The sequence below is a fragment of the Calonectris borealis genome, chromosome 3, assembly GCF_964195595.1.
Source record: "Calonectris borealis chromosome 3, bCalBor7.hap1.2, whole genome shotgun sequence".
Taxonomy (NCBI): domain Eukaryota; kingdom Metazoa; phylum Chordata; class Aves; order Procellariiformes; family Procellariidae; genus Calonectris; species Calonectris borealis.
The window spans coordinates 83,572,045-83,584,498 of NC_134314.1; the positions used below are offsets into that span (position 1 = coordinate 83,572,045).

The following is a 12,454-nucleotide window of genomic DNA, read 5'->3' on the forward strand; positions in this document are numbered from 1 at the left end:
AAGGTTACCTTGGGGTGCAAATACATTGAAAGCTCAACATCAGAGCAGTCTCTGAACTTTTGTATATGACCTGGGAATTCTAAGAAACTTATTTATGCAAGTACAAATGTTTTATACATCCCTGTTGTGGAAAAAAGACAGAATGCCTTATTTGAAAGGCTGGCAAGCCAGCTTTTGGTTCTAGACCAGCAGGCAGGCCCTAGGGGACAGCCCTTGCTTTTGTGTGATCAGCCGACAGAGGCTGATTGTGAAACCTGTCAGGAAGATGCTTGTTCCCAGTGCGATTCTGCTGGCTTTCCAAATTAAAGTGTAGGAGTGATATATTCACCAGTAGTCATCCTTCATTATGCATTGTCTTTGTGAGAACCTCAGTTCACCTTAGGGTGGGTCCTATTCAGTCCTGCATAAGACCTGACAGAGCAACTCAACTGCAGAAAGCCTGCCAGAGCAGAGACTTGAATATTGATAGCTCTGAAAATGCAGGCACTCATGCCGATGGCTGAAATTATAAGCAGAATAACTGAACAGGCATGAGTATGCCACCACAGAATAATTCATTTCCAAGATATAAATGATGTGTTCTTGTGCAATGGGGGTGGGGGGAGGGGGAGAGGAAAAAGAAAAAAAAAGGAAAAAAAAAAAAGAGGAGCTCTAATGATATAGGTCTCTTTGTGCTTTTGAATTTCAGAGAATATTGTTTGTATTTCAGGAATGCTCTGGGTGACATTAATTATTTCTAGCCTCCTGTATTTGCATTTCCCTGCTCCTCCTACCTCACTGTTAACCTCCACTTTTTCTCTGTATGACTGCCACATTAGCAGCTGCAGGCCGCCTCTTGTCTTCCTTTTTGATTTGTGCAAAGGTGGCAAGTTATGCTTGATCATGCCCACCTCTGTGTGTCCAGGACGATATGCCTAATCTTGTAGGCTACCTTCATTGCCCACAAGATTGGTTTTGAAGCAACACAGACTTATCCGTTATTTCCTCTGAGGAAACAATGTAAGTGTTATGTTTCAGTTTTAAAGATTATTTTATTTGCTGTACTCCTTTTGGCACAAAATCATTGATCTTGTGGTTTTTGGTCCTTTCAGTTACGTCAGTCTTTTCCTACACTACCGAATTTTCTTTATTTTTATTATTGATACATAAAAGTATAAAGCATTTTGAAGAGTCCTTATTTTCACTAAAATTATATGGTCAGTTCAGTTTCCAACAGAGCTCCTCAAATTGACTGTCATCGGTCCCACATACCTCTGTATTCAAAGAGTAACTAGTTATACAGAAAGAAGAAAGATTCACCTGACTTAACCTTTTCTACTTCCGAGACAAGTATCCTGCTTCAGTTGGAACTGCTACTTTTATGTAGAGACTGTAGATCATGAAAAAAATATCTAAGTACTCCTCACTTACTGTGCTCACACTAGACATGTCATTTAACAAGTAGATTATTTCAAAAGATGCTGCAGCTGAAGGAACATATCAAGTTATATGCAGACATAAATCCCATTGTCTGCTTCCTGTTCTTTCCTGCAATCACCAATTATATCTCTACGCTCCTTTTAAACAACAGCTTCTGCCTGCTGAACCCTTCCCTTCTTCAGTATTACCTAGGGTTGCCCAAAGTCTCCCTTCAAAGATGCCAGCCTGCTAGTAGACTTTCTCATGGACATATGCTCACATTACTGTTAGAATAGTGGACATGTGGTCCCAAAAACTACTTGCCTCTTCCCTTTTGTTATTGAAAATAGTCTCATGTTCTGGTATGGTGGAGAGTCTGTGTGAGAGTCTGTAAAAGACAACACATGTACTCCTTTGGTTGCGTGAATTATTTAATCAACAGCCTTTATTTGCTTACGAAAAACTGATTTCCAAATCGTTCACGTCGTACATCATCAATACACCATGATGCTCTTCCATTTTAATACTGCTTCTTATCAATGGAGTTATTTTTGGATTGAAGGTAACACTGGTAGTAAGCCAATTTTAAGATAAGACTTTCATCTAATAACATCGTTGCAGATGTATCAGCTGCACTTCTGGCAGCCTTTTCCCTGTGGCATGTATAATCTGAGAACTTTCAGAATTTGTTAGTGAATCATTGCAAAATATTCCCTTCCTTATGACCCTCTTCACTGCAAGTATCCCGCACCTTGCTCCTTTCCTCACAGCACAGGAATGTCATGACAGTGTATCACTTAGGGCATTTTTCTTTCCCCTTTCTTTTTGTGTTTCATAATAGCAGCGGACCACGGTGCCTGCAATGTCAGTCAGACTGCCTCCATGTGACTTTCTGGGTTTCTGACTTGTGTTAGTACACTAGTTCTGTATCTGTGGTTCTCACTGTTTTCATTCTTTCCCTGCTAGTTCAGCTGCCATGAATTTGCAAGCGGGGATAGATTTGTACCTGCAACCACGTACGGCATGCTAGAATCACTCAATGTGAACAGCACTGTCTCAGGTAAAATTCCAGAGTTCTCAGTTACATGAGTTCTGCTTTCTGGTTTAAGTTAAAAATAAGATAAAATGAAATAAATTTTTCCTACATTTGTGTACTGTGTGCAATCAACAGCACTCAAATGTCAGAGCTTGCATTTCAGGCTTTACTGAAAGCAACTCTTACTTCACTTCGCTTCGCTTCGCTTCGCTTCACTTCCCCCAGTGATAAAATAATTAAAAAATCCTATAGCTTCATTTTCTCATCTCCTTCCCACAGTCAACATCACACACAGCTGAAGTTTCTGTTTCCATATTTGCATGGTTGTTCCGTCTGATAATTCTGATTTCCCAGTAAATTGAAACCCTTCAATTATGCTTTGGTTTTGGTGCTGCCTTGCTTATCTATTAATCACACTCTTTTCCTTGCTAGGGGGATCTCATGAGACTTGGTGCTGCCACAATATTTCATGTACCACATGCTGGGTAATAACATGCAAGAATGTATCTTTCTAAAATGAATTCCAGCCAAAACCACACTATTTCTACTGATTTCTGTAAACATTAAATATCAGTAAAATTAAAATGTTTTAAGATCACAAACATATGTATTTTACAAAAGACATTACTACGACAGCTAAGAATCCTGATATTTGAAACTACAACCTCGGACTAAAATTATAAATGAAAAAGAAACCTCTCGCATCACCACTGCTATAGAATGTAAATACCTGCTACGCACTGATTACAAAAACCTTCCTAACAAGAGCCAAAGTTAGTTTCTTATATGGAGATACTGACTAATCTTATTTTGAAAACAAAGATGGGTAAGTCATGATGTGGTTTTTTTCAGAGTGTAATTACAGATAACCAATTAAATCTTCCTTGAAACGGACATCATAAAAGATCCTATATTGCTGGCATTGAAAGGCACTTTTATAATACAAAACCAGAAGCAGAAAATAGAGGTTGTATATGAAAATAGCATGAACTACCTTGGATATCAACAATCAATCAGCTTCATTTTGACTGACAGGATACTAGTTCATGGTTTTTCCCAGTTATGTGCATAAATAACTTTCTGTATCTAAGAAGCAGCAAGAATGGAAAATAAGGTCTCTAAGACAGAACTAATACATGAAACACTAAAATTTCACTGCTGGAGAAGCAGTATATAGCTTGAGTGTACACAATTATTTGCCTTGTGTCAATCTCCAGAATAAAAGCATGCTGAAGGTTTGGTCCCATTGCATATTTACCTTTACAAGAAATAGCTTTAAAAACACAGGCCTAACATAGTAAAAGAAAAAAAATACAAGCAGGATGACTGATTATATACATAGCTCCTTCATAGACTACAAAATCTACTGAATTAGTCTCAAATGAAACAAAATGGGTCTTCATTCTCTATCAGTAAAAGCAAAGGATCTTTTCATATTAAATTTATAGTAAGGAGTTTCACTCTGATACAAGAATATTTTTAGAATGGCAAAAGGTACAACAAGCATGCATTCCCATCTGAAGCAGGAATTTAGCACTTGTTTGTGATACCAGTTTAAAATTAACCAGTGGTTAGTGACTAGAACTCAGTTTCATAGCTGAGGCCACTATAACTAGAAAAGTGTTTTGTCATTTAAGGCTTACTTCTGAAAGTTAGCAAGTGACTGCTAGGTCCTGAAGGACATGATGAATGACAGAGAGCTCTATTATTACTACTTCTTTTAAGTCATTTGTCTGCATTCTCTCTGGATATGCACCTACAAAAGTCCTTAATGCTTTCAAGAAATCTACCTACAGCTTCTTAACTATGGACTTCAGAGTCCAAGTTGCTCTACTATCTTTTTAAATTGCAGTCAACTGTGATGCAATATTAAAGTAGCTAACTAAAAGTGCCTCTTTTTTTTCCAGATTGGGTGTCCCCTTATAGGTCATCCTAAAATAATCGAGAAGTGAAGAGATTTAGCATTTTTTAAAAAACAATTCCCTGTTATTAAATATATAAATATGGATATGTAGCCTGAATATATGTATCTGGCTGCATAGATTTGGGCTGTGGTATATAAGCATGTATATTTTTCACAATTTCCTTTGTTTTTTTTTTTTTATTTTCATAATTTTCATTCCATATTTTCCATAAAATTACTACAAACTTTATAGTTCATCACTGCATCATATTGCAATTACTGCAAGATAATAATACAATAAAGATCTTGCTTATGAAGACCTTACAAGTGAAGGGACACCTTCATAAAATATTTTTAACTTAGCGCCTCAGACTACTCTTTTTCTGCTATTAGAAATGAAGTGTTATTTGCAAAGGTTTTACTGTTAAAATAAATTATCAGCAAATTCAGTTTTGAAATTGGAGATGATGACGACAACTATTGCACATTTCCTTTTAAGATGTTACCAAAAGGATCATTTAAATAGAAGCTGTCCCATTTAGCTATTTTATTGAATATATTAATGAATATTTCAGTAATTTGAATACACACAAAAAATAAGCAAACAAAAATATTGAAACAAAACAGGCCGGTTTGGCTTAATTAGGTCACCACTGGAAAATAAAATGGTAACAAGAAATATCTTCGGATAAATGTTTGTTGCCCATCACTGGTCTCATGAAATTTTTTTGGGAAATGAAATGAATGCCGTCTCCAAACATGATAAATCTGAATTGATCACTAAAGCAAGCATAAGCATGTACTGCTGATCAACTATGCTTTTATAGGATATCTAGAACACTGATTTGACATTTCATAATTTTACCTTAAAAGTAAAATCTAACTTAGATTTGTTTGAGTTTATTATAAATATTCCAAACTCAGCAGTGACAGCAATAATCACTTACTTCTCAGATTTCCCACTCCAGGAGTCAGGCTCATTCTGGGAGGCAATGTGCTGTGATACGGTGGAGTAGTGCTGAATAAGATATCATTTGGCAAGGCCTGGTCTAGCATTGAACTTCGAGAGCTAGCATATGAAGATCCTCTTCGATTGCTACATATACTCTCATCAGATAGAGTACGATAAAGTGTCCTCCGTGGAGAAAGGTTTCCATACAATGAAAACTAAACATCAAAATATGAAAATATAAGAACACATATTACTGATTAAAATAATTCACACGATCATATCCCATCACCAGTTCTTGGGAGTATTTTTCTGGGCAGGCACTCTGGAATTCTTGAGCTAATACAGAAGATCAGAGATTTCTTCCACAATATCAGATCTATCAGGGCCTCAAACGAGTTACTGAATTGGATTTTCATACTTGGTCTTGATATTTTGGAACATATCACCATGAATTAATCAGATATTGTGTAGTTTTATTAATTCTGAAATGTTAAATGAAACCTCCATAGTCTTATGACAGCAAGGTTTTCCAGAAATACATGTAAGCTTACCAACTCTGGCAACATTTATTCAAGACTATACATAGAACTGTTTGATTTTAATTTGAAATGACTACACTTTGATATTAAGCATTCTGAACTGATATATAGTGCAATATAATTCATTGGATGATAAAAGTGACTCAAGACACTGCATCCCTCCAGATATCATGAAATAGGCTTAGAAAAGAGGATAATAGAGTTCAGTGAAAACTGCTTATGAATTTCAAAAAGTTACTTAAACCACAACCCAAATATCTACAGTAAAACAAGATGTTACTGTTTTGTAAAACTGGGCCATTCCGTAAGTTATTCTTCAGCACTGCAAATCCAGTTATTTTTTACATCTACAAAGGTCAGTTATTGCCTTAATTATTTTAACTGGTTTGTCCTGCATATAGCAATGTCCTGTCCTGTTTTCTTTGTAATTAATTATGAATTGCACACCCCCTATGCAGAATGTATGCTTAAGAGCAGTAGCTTTTTAAAACAGTGAATATAGCATAGCATTAAAGATATCTACATTGTTATATTTCTGACAAAATTTGCTCCCTGATGAATACTTCTAAAAGGAATACACAGAAACACTCAATCATGCCACAAGACACAGTCTTTACAAAATACTTAAATACACTTCATAGCACTAGTTCAGGAAAGCATCTATCTTGATGACAATACAGAACGTGCTCAATTGTTAGAATACTTAACTACATCCCAGAAAAAATTGAGGGAGATAATTCAGATTCTAATCTGGGAAAGCATCAAAATACTACATCGATTCTAGAGATTTGTCTGAAACAGATATGGGCCGTGGCAATAAACATCATTCAAAACTTTATTTTAACACATACGTAAAATGATCACAACAATAGAAATAAGCAGCATCCCTAAATGAACCGATAGAGAATATACACAGCATCCTTAAATGAATGGATATATGGTATCCTTCTATAAGCAGTGGTTGAAGAATATTAAAAGACCCTGAGCCTAATTGGGGAGCACATTGGGCAAAAGGTTAAAAACCTTCACCCTCTGAATTGAAGGGTCTCCGATCCTCTTTCCTGCACTCAAGATTTCCAGCAAGCATCCTGCTGCAATTCTTGGCTGTTACTCAAGTCTCCTCAACCTTATACTGCATCTTCTGTCTATAAAGGTTGTTCACTAGCTATCCAAACATGTGGAATGTTAATTGTTGAAGCTTTACAGAGTTTCCTTTCAGGGTGCGACAAAAATTAAACATTACCTAGAGGGCTCATTATTCCCTGATCTATGAAGAATGTAAAACCAAACCAAACCAAAAATGTGATTTGATTTGGTAGTGTCTTACATATTCAGAAAATTCCTTTCTGGCTTCACTGTCAAAGACAACTGACTCGCCTATACCAAGATTATTACCCTCTATGAAGGATCAAAGACTGGATACTGCTGAGTCCTACGGCTGCGGATCCCCTGCAAGTCAGGGCCTCTCTCACTTAGTGAGCTTCTGTTTGGGTGTCTTGGGAGGGGAAAGGGACAACAGTAATTTGTCTCAAGACGGCCACGCCTCCTCACTCCTCGTTGTTTCTTGTTTAGGTAGCCAAAAACATTGGCAGCTCTTGAAATCATCACAGAAAATCAATAAACCATAAATTATAAAAACCTCTAGGACATTATTCATGAGAATTCAAACACATACAATGCATACTTAACATACCGCACGTTAAAAAATATATATGATCTGAATTTTACATTCAACTATGCACTTAGAAGATTTACTACACGTGTTACTTTTGTTCAGACATGATGATTATGCTATTTAGCACATTGTATTAACACAATGGGTTAATAGAGCATTGAGTTAATATCGAAGTGTTACAATTATCTCAAGTAATTTAATTGTTTTGTGCTTTATTCAATATTAAGCACAGAATTCAGAATCATGTATACTTTGGGCAGTAGTAAATTTTAAGTTCTCTATCCACTTTTTGTGAACTTTTAAATATTACCGATTGTCTTCATAGTATAAAGATTAGATGTACGCTCTCCACTAGCACTGACAATTATGCCTTTTGAGCAGTTGCCACTGACACCTACATGAAATTGTGATTCAGACTTCAAACAGAATTGCTGGTACTGAGTATCACAGGGCAGGGGAAAGTGGGCTACTTCTATTCATGTGCCTTAACATCATATGAGGTGTATAAATTTAGGCATCCAACCTTGAAAATGTTACTTTTGATCTTTGAAATTTTAATTAAGTTGCTCAAACTGCACCTGTCTCTGCTCAAGGTAAGCGAAAACATACTTAAACAAATACTGTATTTCATACATAATCATCAAACTAGATATCATTTTCCTATTGTGGGAAATGATATTTTGGGACTTATGGTCGGTATTTATAGCATCCCCATGGAATATACTTAGCTTGTACAAAATGATATTGTCTTCTCTACAGCAATTTTGGGAATACCAGAAATTCATTTCTAAGGTAACTGTGTCTGAGATACACTGAGCCAAAGAAAGTAGCTAACCTTTCTTCTCCCCTCCTCCACAGAGAGGTTGTCTGGCAGCATCAACTTCAGAAAATCTTCTTTGGACAAGACTTGCTGGCTTTCAACAATGGCATTCCTCACGGAAGTTTGGAGTGGACTTGATCCAGACACAGCATCAATATCATCATACACTCTGTTGAGACAATTGGTGTTTTTAGCAATAGAAGCAATAGTACTCTGGGATTTGAAAGACTGCATTAATCTTCTGTCACAAAGTAAAAATTGTTAGAATTATATTGACACAGCACACTCTTATTTACCACATTTTTCAATCATTTTATATTTATGAAACTGTTTGTGGGTCCAACATGAAATTCTTAAACCACTGAAAAATCAATTTTAGGAATTCTAAAGAACAATTTAAAAAAGCGTAATGCTTGTTTCTCCTAGCTTGCCTCTCTCTTTTTTACAGACCACACTTCTCTATTGTTAAAGTTGTATTTATATCAATATTTCCAATAGTTAATCACAAAATAACTTTTGCTTCTTTAGCAAATAAGAAAATCAATATTTTATAGTGTGATATTGTAGCCAGCTTCACAATCTGGCAAAATTACTACGGTCATCAATGGCAATGTTTGAAGTCTATTTGTAATCAATTGTGCCATGTGCCAAGTGTATTTTATTTCATAAAGCTCTTTAGATAAATAAAACAGCTGTCTTCCTTAATTATCAGCATATAAAAATGTATTTACAGTCAACAAAAGACTGTCAAACTGAATTATTATCTTTCAGCTTCCTTCCAGTGAGAAAGGAGAGAGAATTTTAACAGGTTTATTCTGGAAATGCAGTCAAAGGAACTAGAGATTCCCAACCACACAGAACATACATTTGAAGCCATTACTTACTGCCAAGTGCAGCATAATCAGCGACTCTGTCTTCAGCAGAGAGGAAACAAGCTTTGCTACAGTAAAGTCTAATTCTCAGTGAATTATATCCTATAGTGGCACAACATTCAGCAATTGACCTAATTTTCATCATCACTGCTAATTAGAGATGTTATTTTATTTGAACATAATTATCCTCAGAAAGAGATTTCCTCTCTGTGATGTATAGAAAGCTTTCCTAGAAAGAAAGAGGTGAAGCAATGCTGTCCGCCATGGACAAATCCGAAAATATTTTCTGATATATGAAGTGCTGCCATATTCAATTAACATTTCTTAAATAGAACTAGCTCTTGAAGATACTTTTCTAAATTGCTGTGGTTTTAGTCTAAATGATATGATTCATTATGCAATTTTGTTTTAAGGTTTCCATCCAAAATAAAGAGAAATTGTTTCAGGAGTTCATCAACTTCAAAATGCAAAAACTTGTGGGAATCAATGAAGTTACCACTTTTTAAGTGCAAATACTGCTACGACTGAACAATTTAAGTAACTAAAATGTTGGGGGACAAAAAATGACAATAACCAGGACAGGAAGGTAGTAGCATCTTCTACTTTTGAAAATCAGGAAATGAAGAGCTTAACTTCAGGTTCATATTTCATAGTACATATACTCTAGCTTATATTTTAAAATATTAATCTTACCATAAATATGCAGATATACGCAATACAAGATATTAGATGCAAATAACCCATTCCCATTAAACAAAGAGTAATTCCATATTAAACATTTGAAAATCAGGTACTGCATGTCATCTTGTCAATGTATCGAGATATATAGGGCTGACTATGATTTACTGAGAGATAGAACTAAATAGCTTATGCACAAAAAGAAAGCAAGGAGGTTACCCGAGAAGATGATTTTGAAGATAACAGGAATTCAAAAGTTAGTTCCAAACAGGGGATTCAAACATTACTTATTACTGCTGCAGCACTGGGAAAGTATTAATCTCTTATCTACATTTGAGATACTTGTCCTGGTTTCAGCTGGGATAGAGTTAAATTTCTTCCTAATGCTGTGTTTTGGATTTAGTATGAGAAGAATGTTGATAACACACTGATGTTTTCAGTTGTTGCTAAGTATGCTGCTAGTCAAGGACATTCAGCTTAAGAAAAAACCAAACCAAACCAAGCGTTGGCAGGGAACACAGCCAGGACAGCTAGCCCAGCTGGCCAACAGGGTATTCCATACCATGTGATGTCATGCTCAGTATATGAATGGTAGGTGTGTCCCAGGAAGTAGTGATCGCTACTCGGTTATCGGTCAGCACGGGTGGTGAGCAATTGCATTGTGCATCACTCATTTTGTACATTCTATCATTATCATTATTATTTTCCATTTTCTGTTCTATTAAACCGTCTTTATCTCAACCCATGAGACCCTTCCGATTCTCTCCCTGTCCCACTGGGGGGCGGGGGGAGGAGTGAGCGAGCGGCTGCGTGGTATTTGGCTGCCTGCCAGGTTAAACCACGACAATACTGCATCATTTCCTTTGAGTGCAAGCCTTTTTCTTTCACCTAAAACCACATTCCTCATGAGCTATTCTTATGTTAAGCTGCACATATAGCTGTTCGTTAGAACTGCTCTGAATATTTTTGTCTAAATGTCACTTGCAAAAAAAAAAAAAAAAAAGTAACTTCAGTGAAGTCTGCACATTTTGTAGACTTTCTTAAAGAGAGGGTCAGATATATCCACACTTAATCTTTGTCTTGTGGGATCCTAACCACCAGTTCGTACCTGTTCATTAAAAACAAAGTCTGAAAAAAATACCAAAGAACCATTAAAATACCTCTAACTGGCACTAATTTTTCTTAATTATCTGCCACAGGTCACTGGTAAGTTTATGGTCATCTCTCTCATCTGTAATGTATTAGCTGGTGTAATAGGTAACAAGGTAGTAAGGTTTAATACAGAAATGTCAGGAAGTAAGCTTTTTCCAACTAACTAAAGATCCTGGAGATTTCAAAAAAAGGTGTTTAAGACCTTAATAAAATTGTAGCTTCCCAATTGTTTCCTAGAGATTCAAAATGGAAATTCAGAATGTCTGACATACAGCCGTACATTTTTGCCTACACGCACTTTCAGAAATTTCTGTCAGCTTGCTTTATTTGACACATGGGAAAAAGATGCAGCTGGACAGAACAGAGGAGAAAATAATATCCTGCAGTTACTGCCTTTTTTCCTTTTTTTTGGATGCACTTCTGATACATCAAGATACAGTAAAAACCCCAAACATTTAAAAGCAAAACGGAATTTGTAATTTTTCATCTTTCTATCCTATTTTAGAATTTATTTTCATTACCCTTCTTCCCCCAAGAAAGTTAAACAGAGTTCTTACTCATGGCATTCAGAAACTTCAGATTCTTCAGGTGTAGGACTTCCTTCTGATTTTTTCCATCCAATGACATATTTACTCACTGCTCCTTGTCTGTGGTACGGTTTTGAAACTGACCCAGAAATCTGTTGACTACTATTCTGTGACACTATATAGACTTTGGAGGTATCTAGGGAGCCACTCTTTTTAGAGCAATGTGTTGATGGGCTTCCTGAATGATGTGAACCACTGAAAAAGTAAAGAAAACACACAAAAGCAAAAATTAAATCTGCTGTACAACAACAAATCAGAAACGCTTCACCTGGTATGCAGCTATAACTCTTAATGTTAAGTTTTTCTGAAGGTTAAAATCAAGGTAGCAATATCGCTACAGTCATTTTCTACCAGCAGCATATACATTAAAGCTCTCTGAGAACAGAATTGTGATGAGTTTCTTAAACAAGTAATGTTGTTTCTGAACTTGCTGAAAAGTCAATGCAAACTGATACGAATTAAAATTAAAAGACTAAGTTCAAGACATATATATAGAATTTGTGCGTGCAATTTTAAGTAAATACATACACACAAATTATTAACGGTATAATACCATTTACATCAACAACTAAGGAATTACCCCAAATATCTCGCTAATTATAAAACTTCTGTGCCTTTCCACTTCATGTTAATTTTGCCAGTTCACGCCAGTTTAAAGTGTGTCTTTCATTCAGTACTGTTGAAAATTTAATATTAACAGAAGTAAATTTCAATTCAACAAAAACAGTCCTCTGGATAATTTTAATAGCCTCTTTTATTATGAATAATAGCAGTAGTAGGGACTAATGAAACCTTTTACTGAAGACTCTCAAAATGGTTTAAAATGAACTAAAGCAAACAGT

General features: G+C 35.8%; 1 protein-coding gene across 1 annotated transcript in view; it reads right to left on the bottom strand.

The window, feature by feature from the left end:
* SIPA1L2 (signal induced proliferation associated 1 like 2) overlaps positions 1-12,454 on the bottom strand; it is a 153,556-nt gene that overhangs the window by 12,949 nt on the left and 128,153 nt on the right. The window contains exons 16-18 of the mRNA XM_075146451.1: positions 11,583-11,807; positions 8,339-8,492; positions 5,285-5,504 (exon numbers count right to left, since the gene is read on the bottom strand). Coding sequence (XP_075002552.1) covers positions 5,285-5,504; positions 8,339-8,492; positions 11,583-11,807 — 599 coding nt within the window. The remainder of the gene's footprint in view (positions 1-5,284; positions 5,505-8,338; positions 8,493-11,582; positions 11,808-12,454) is intronic.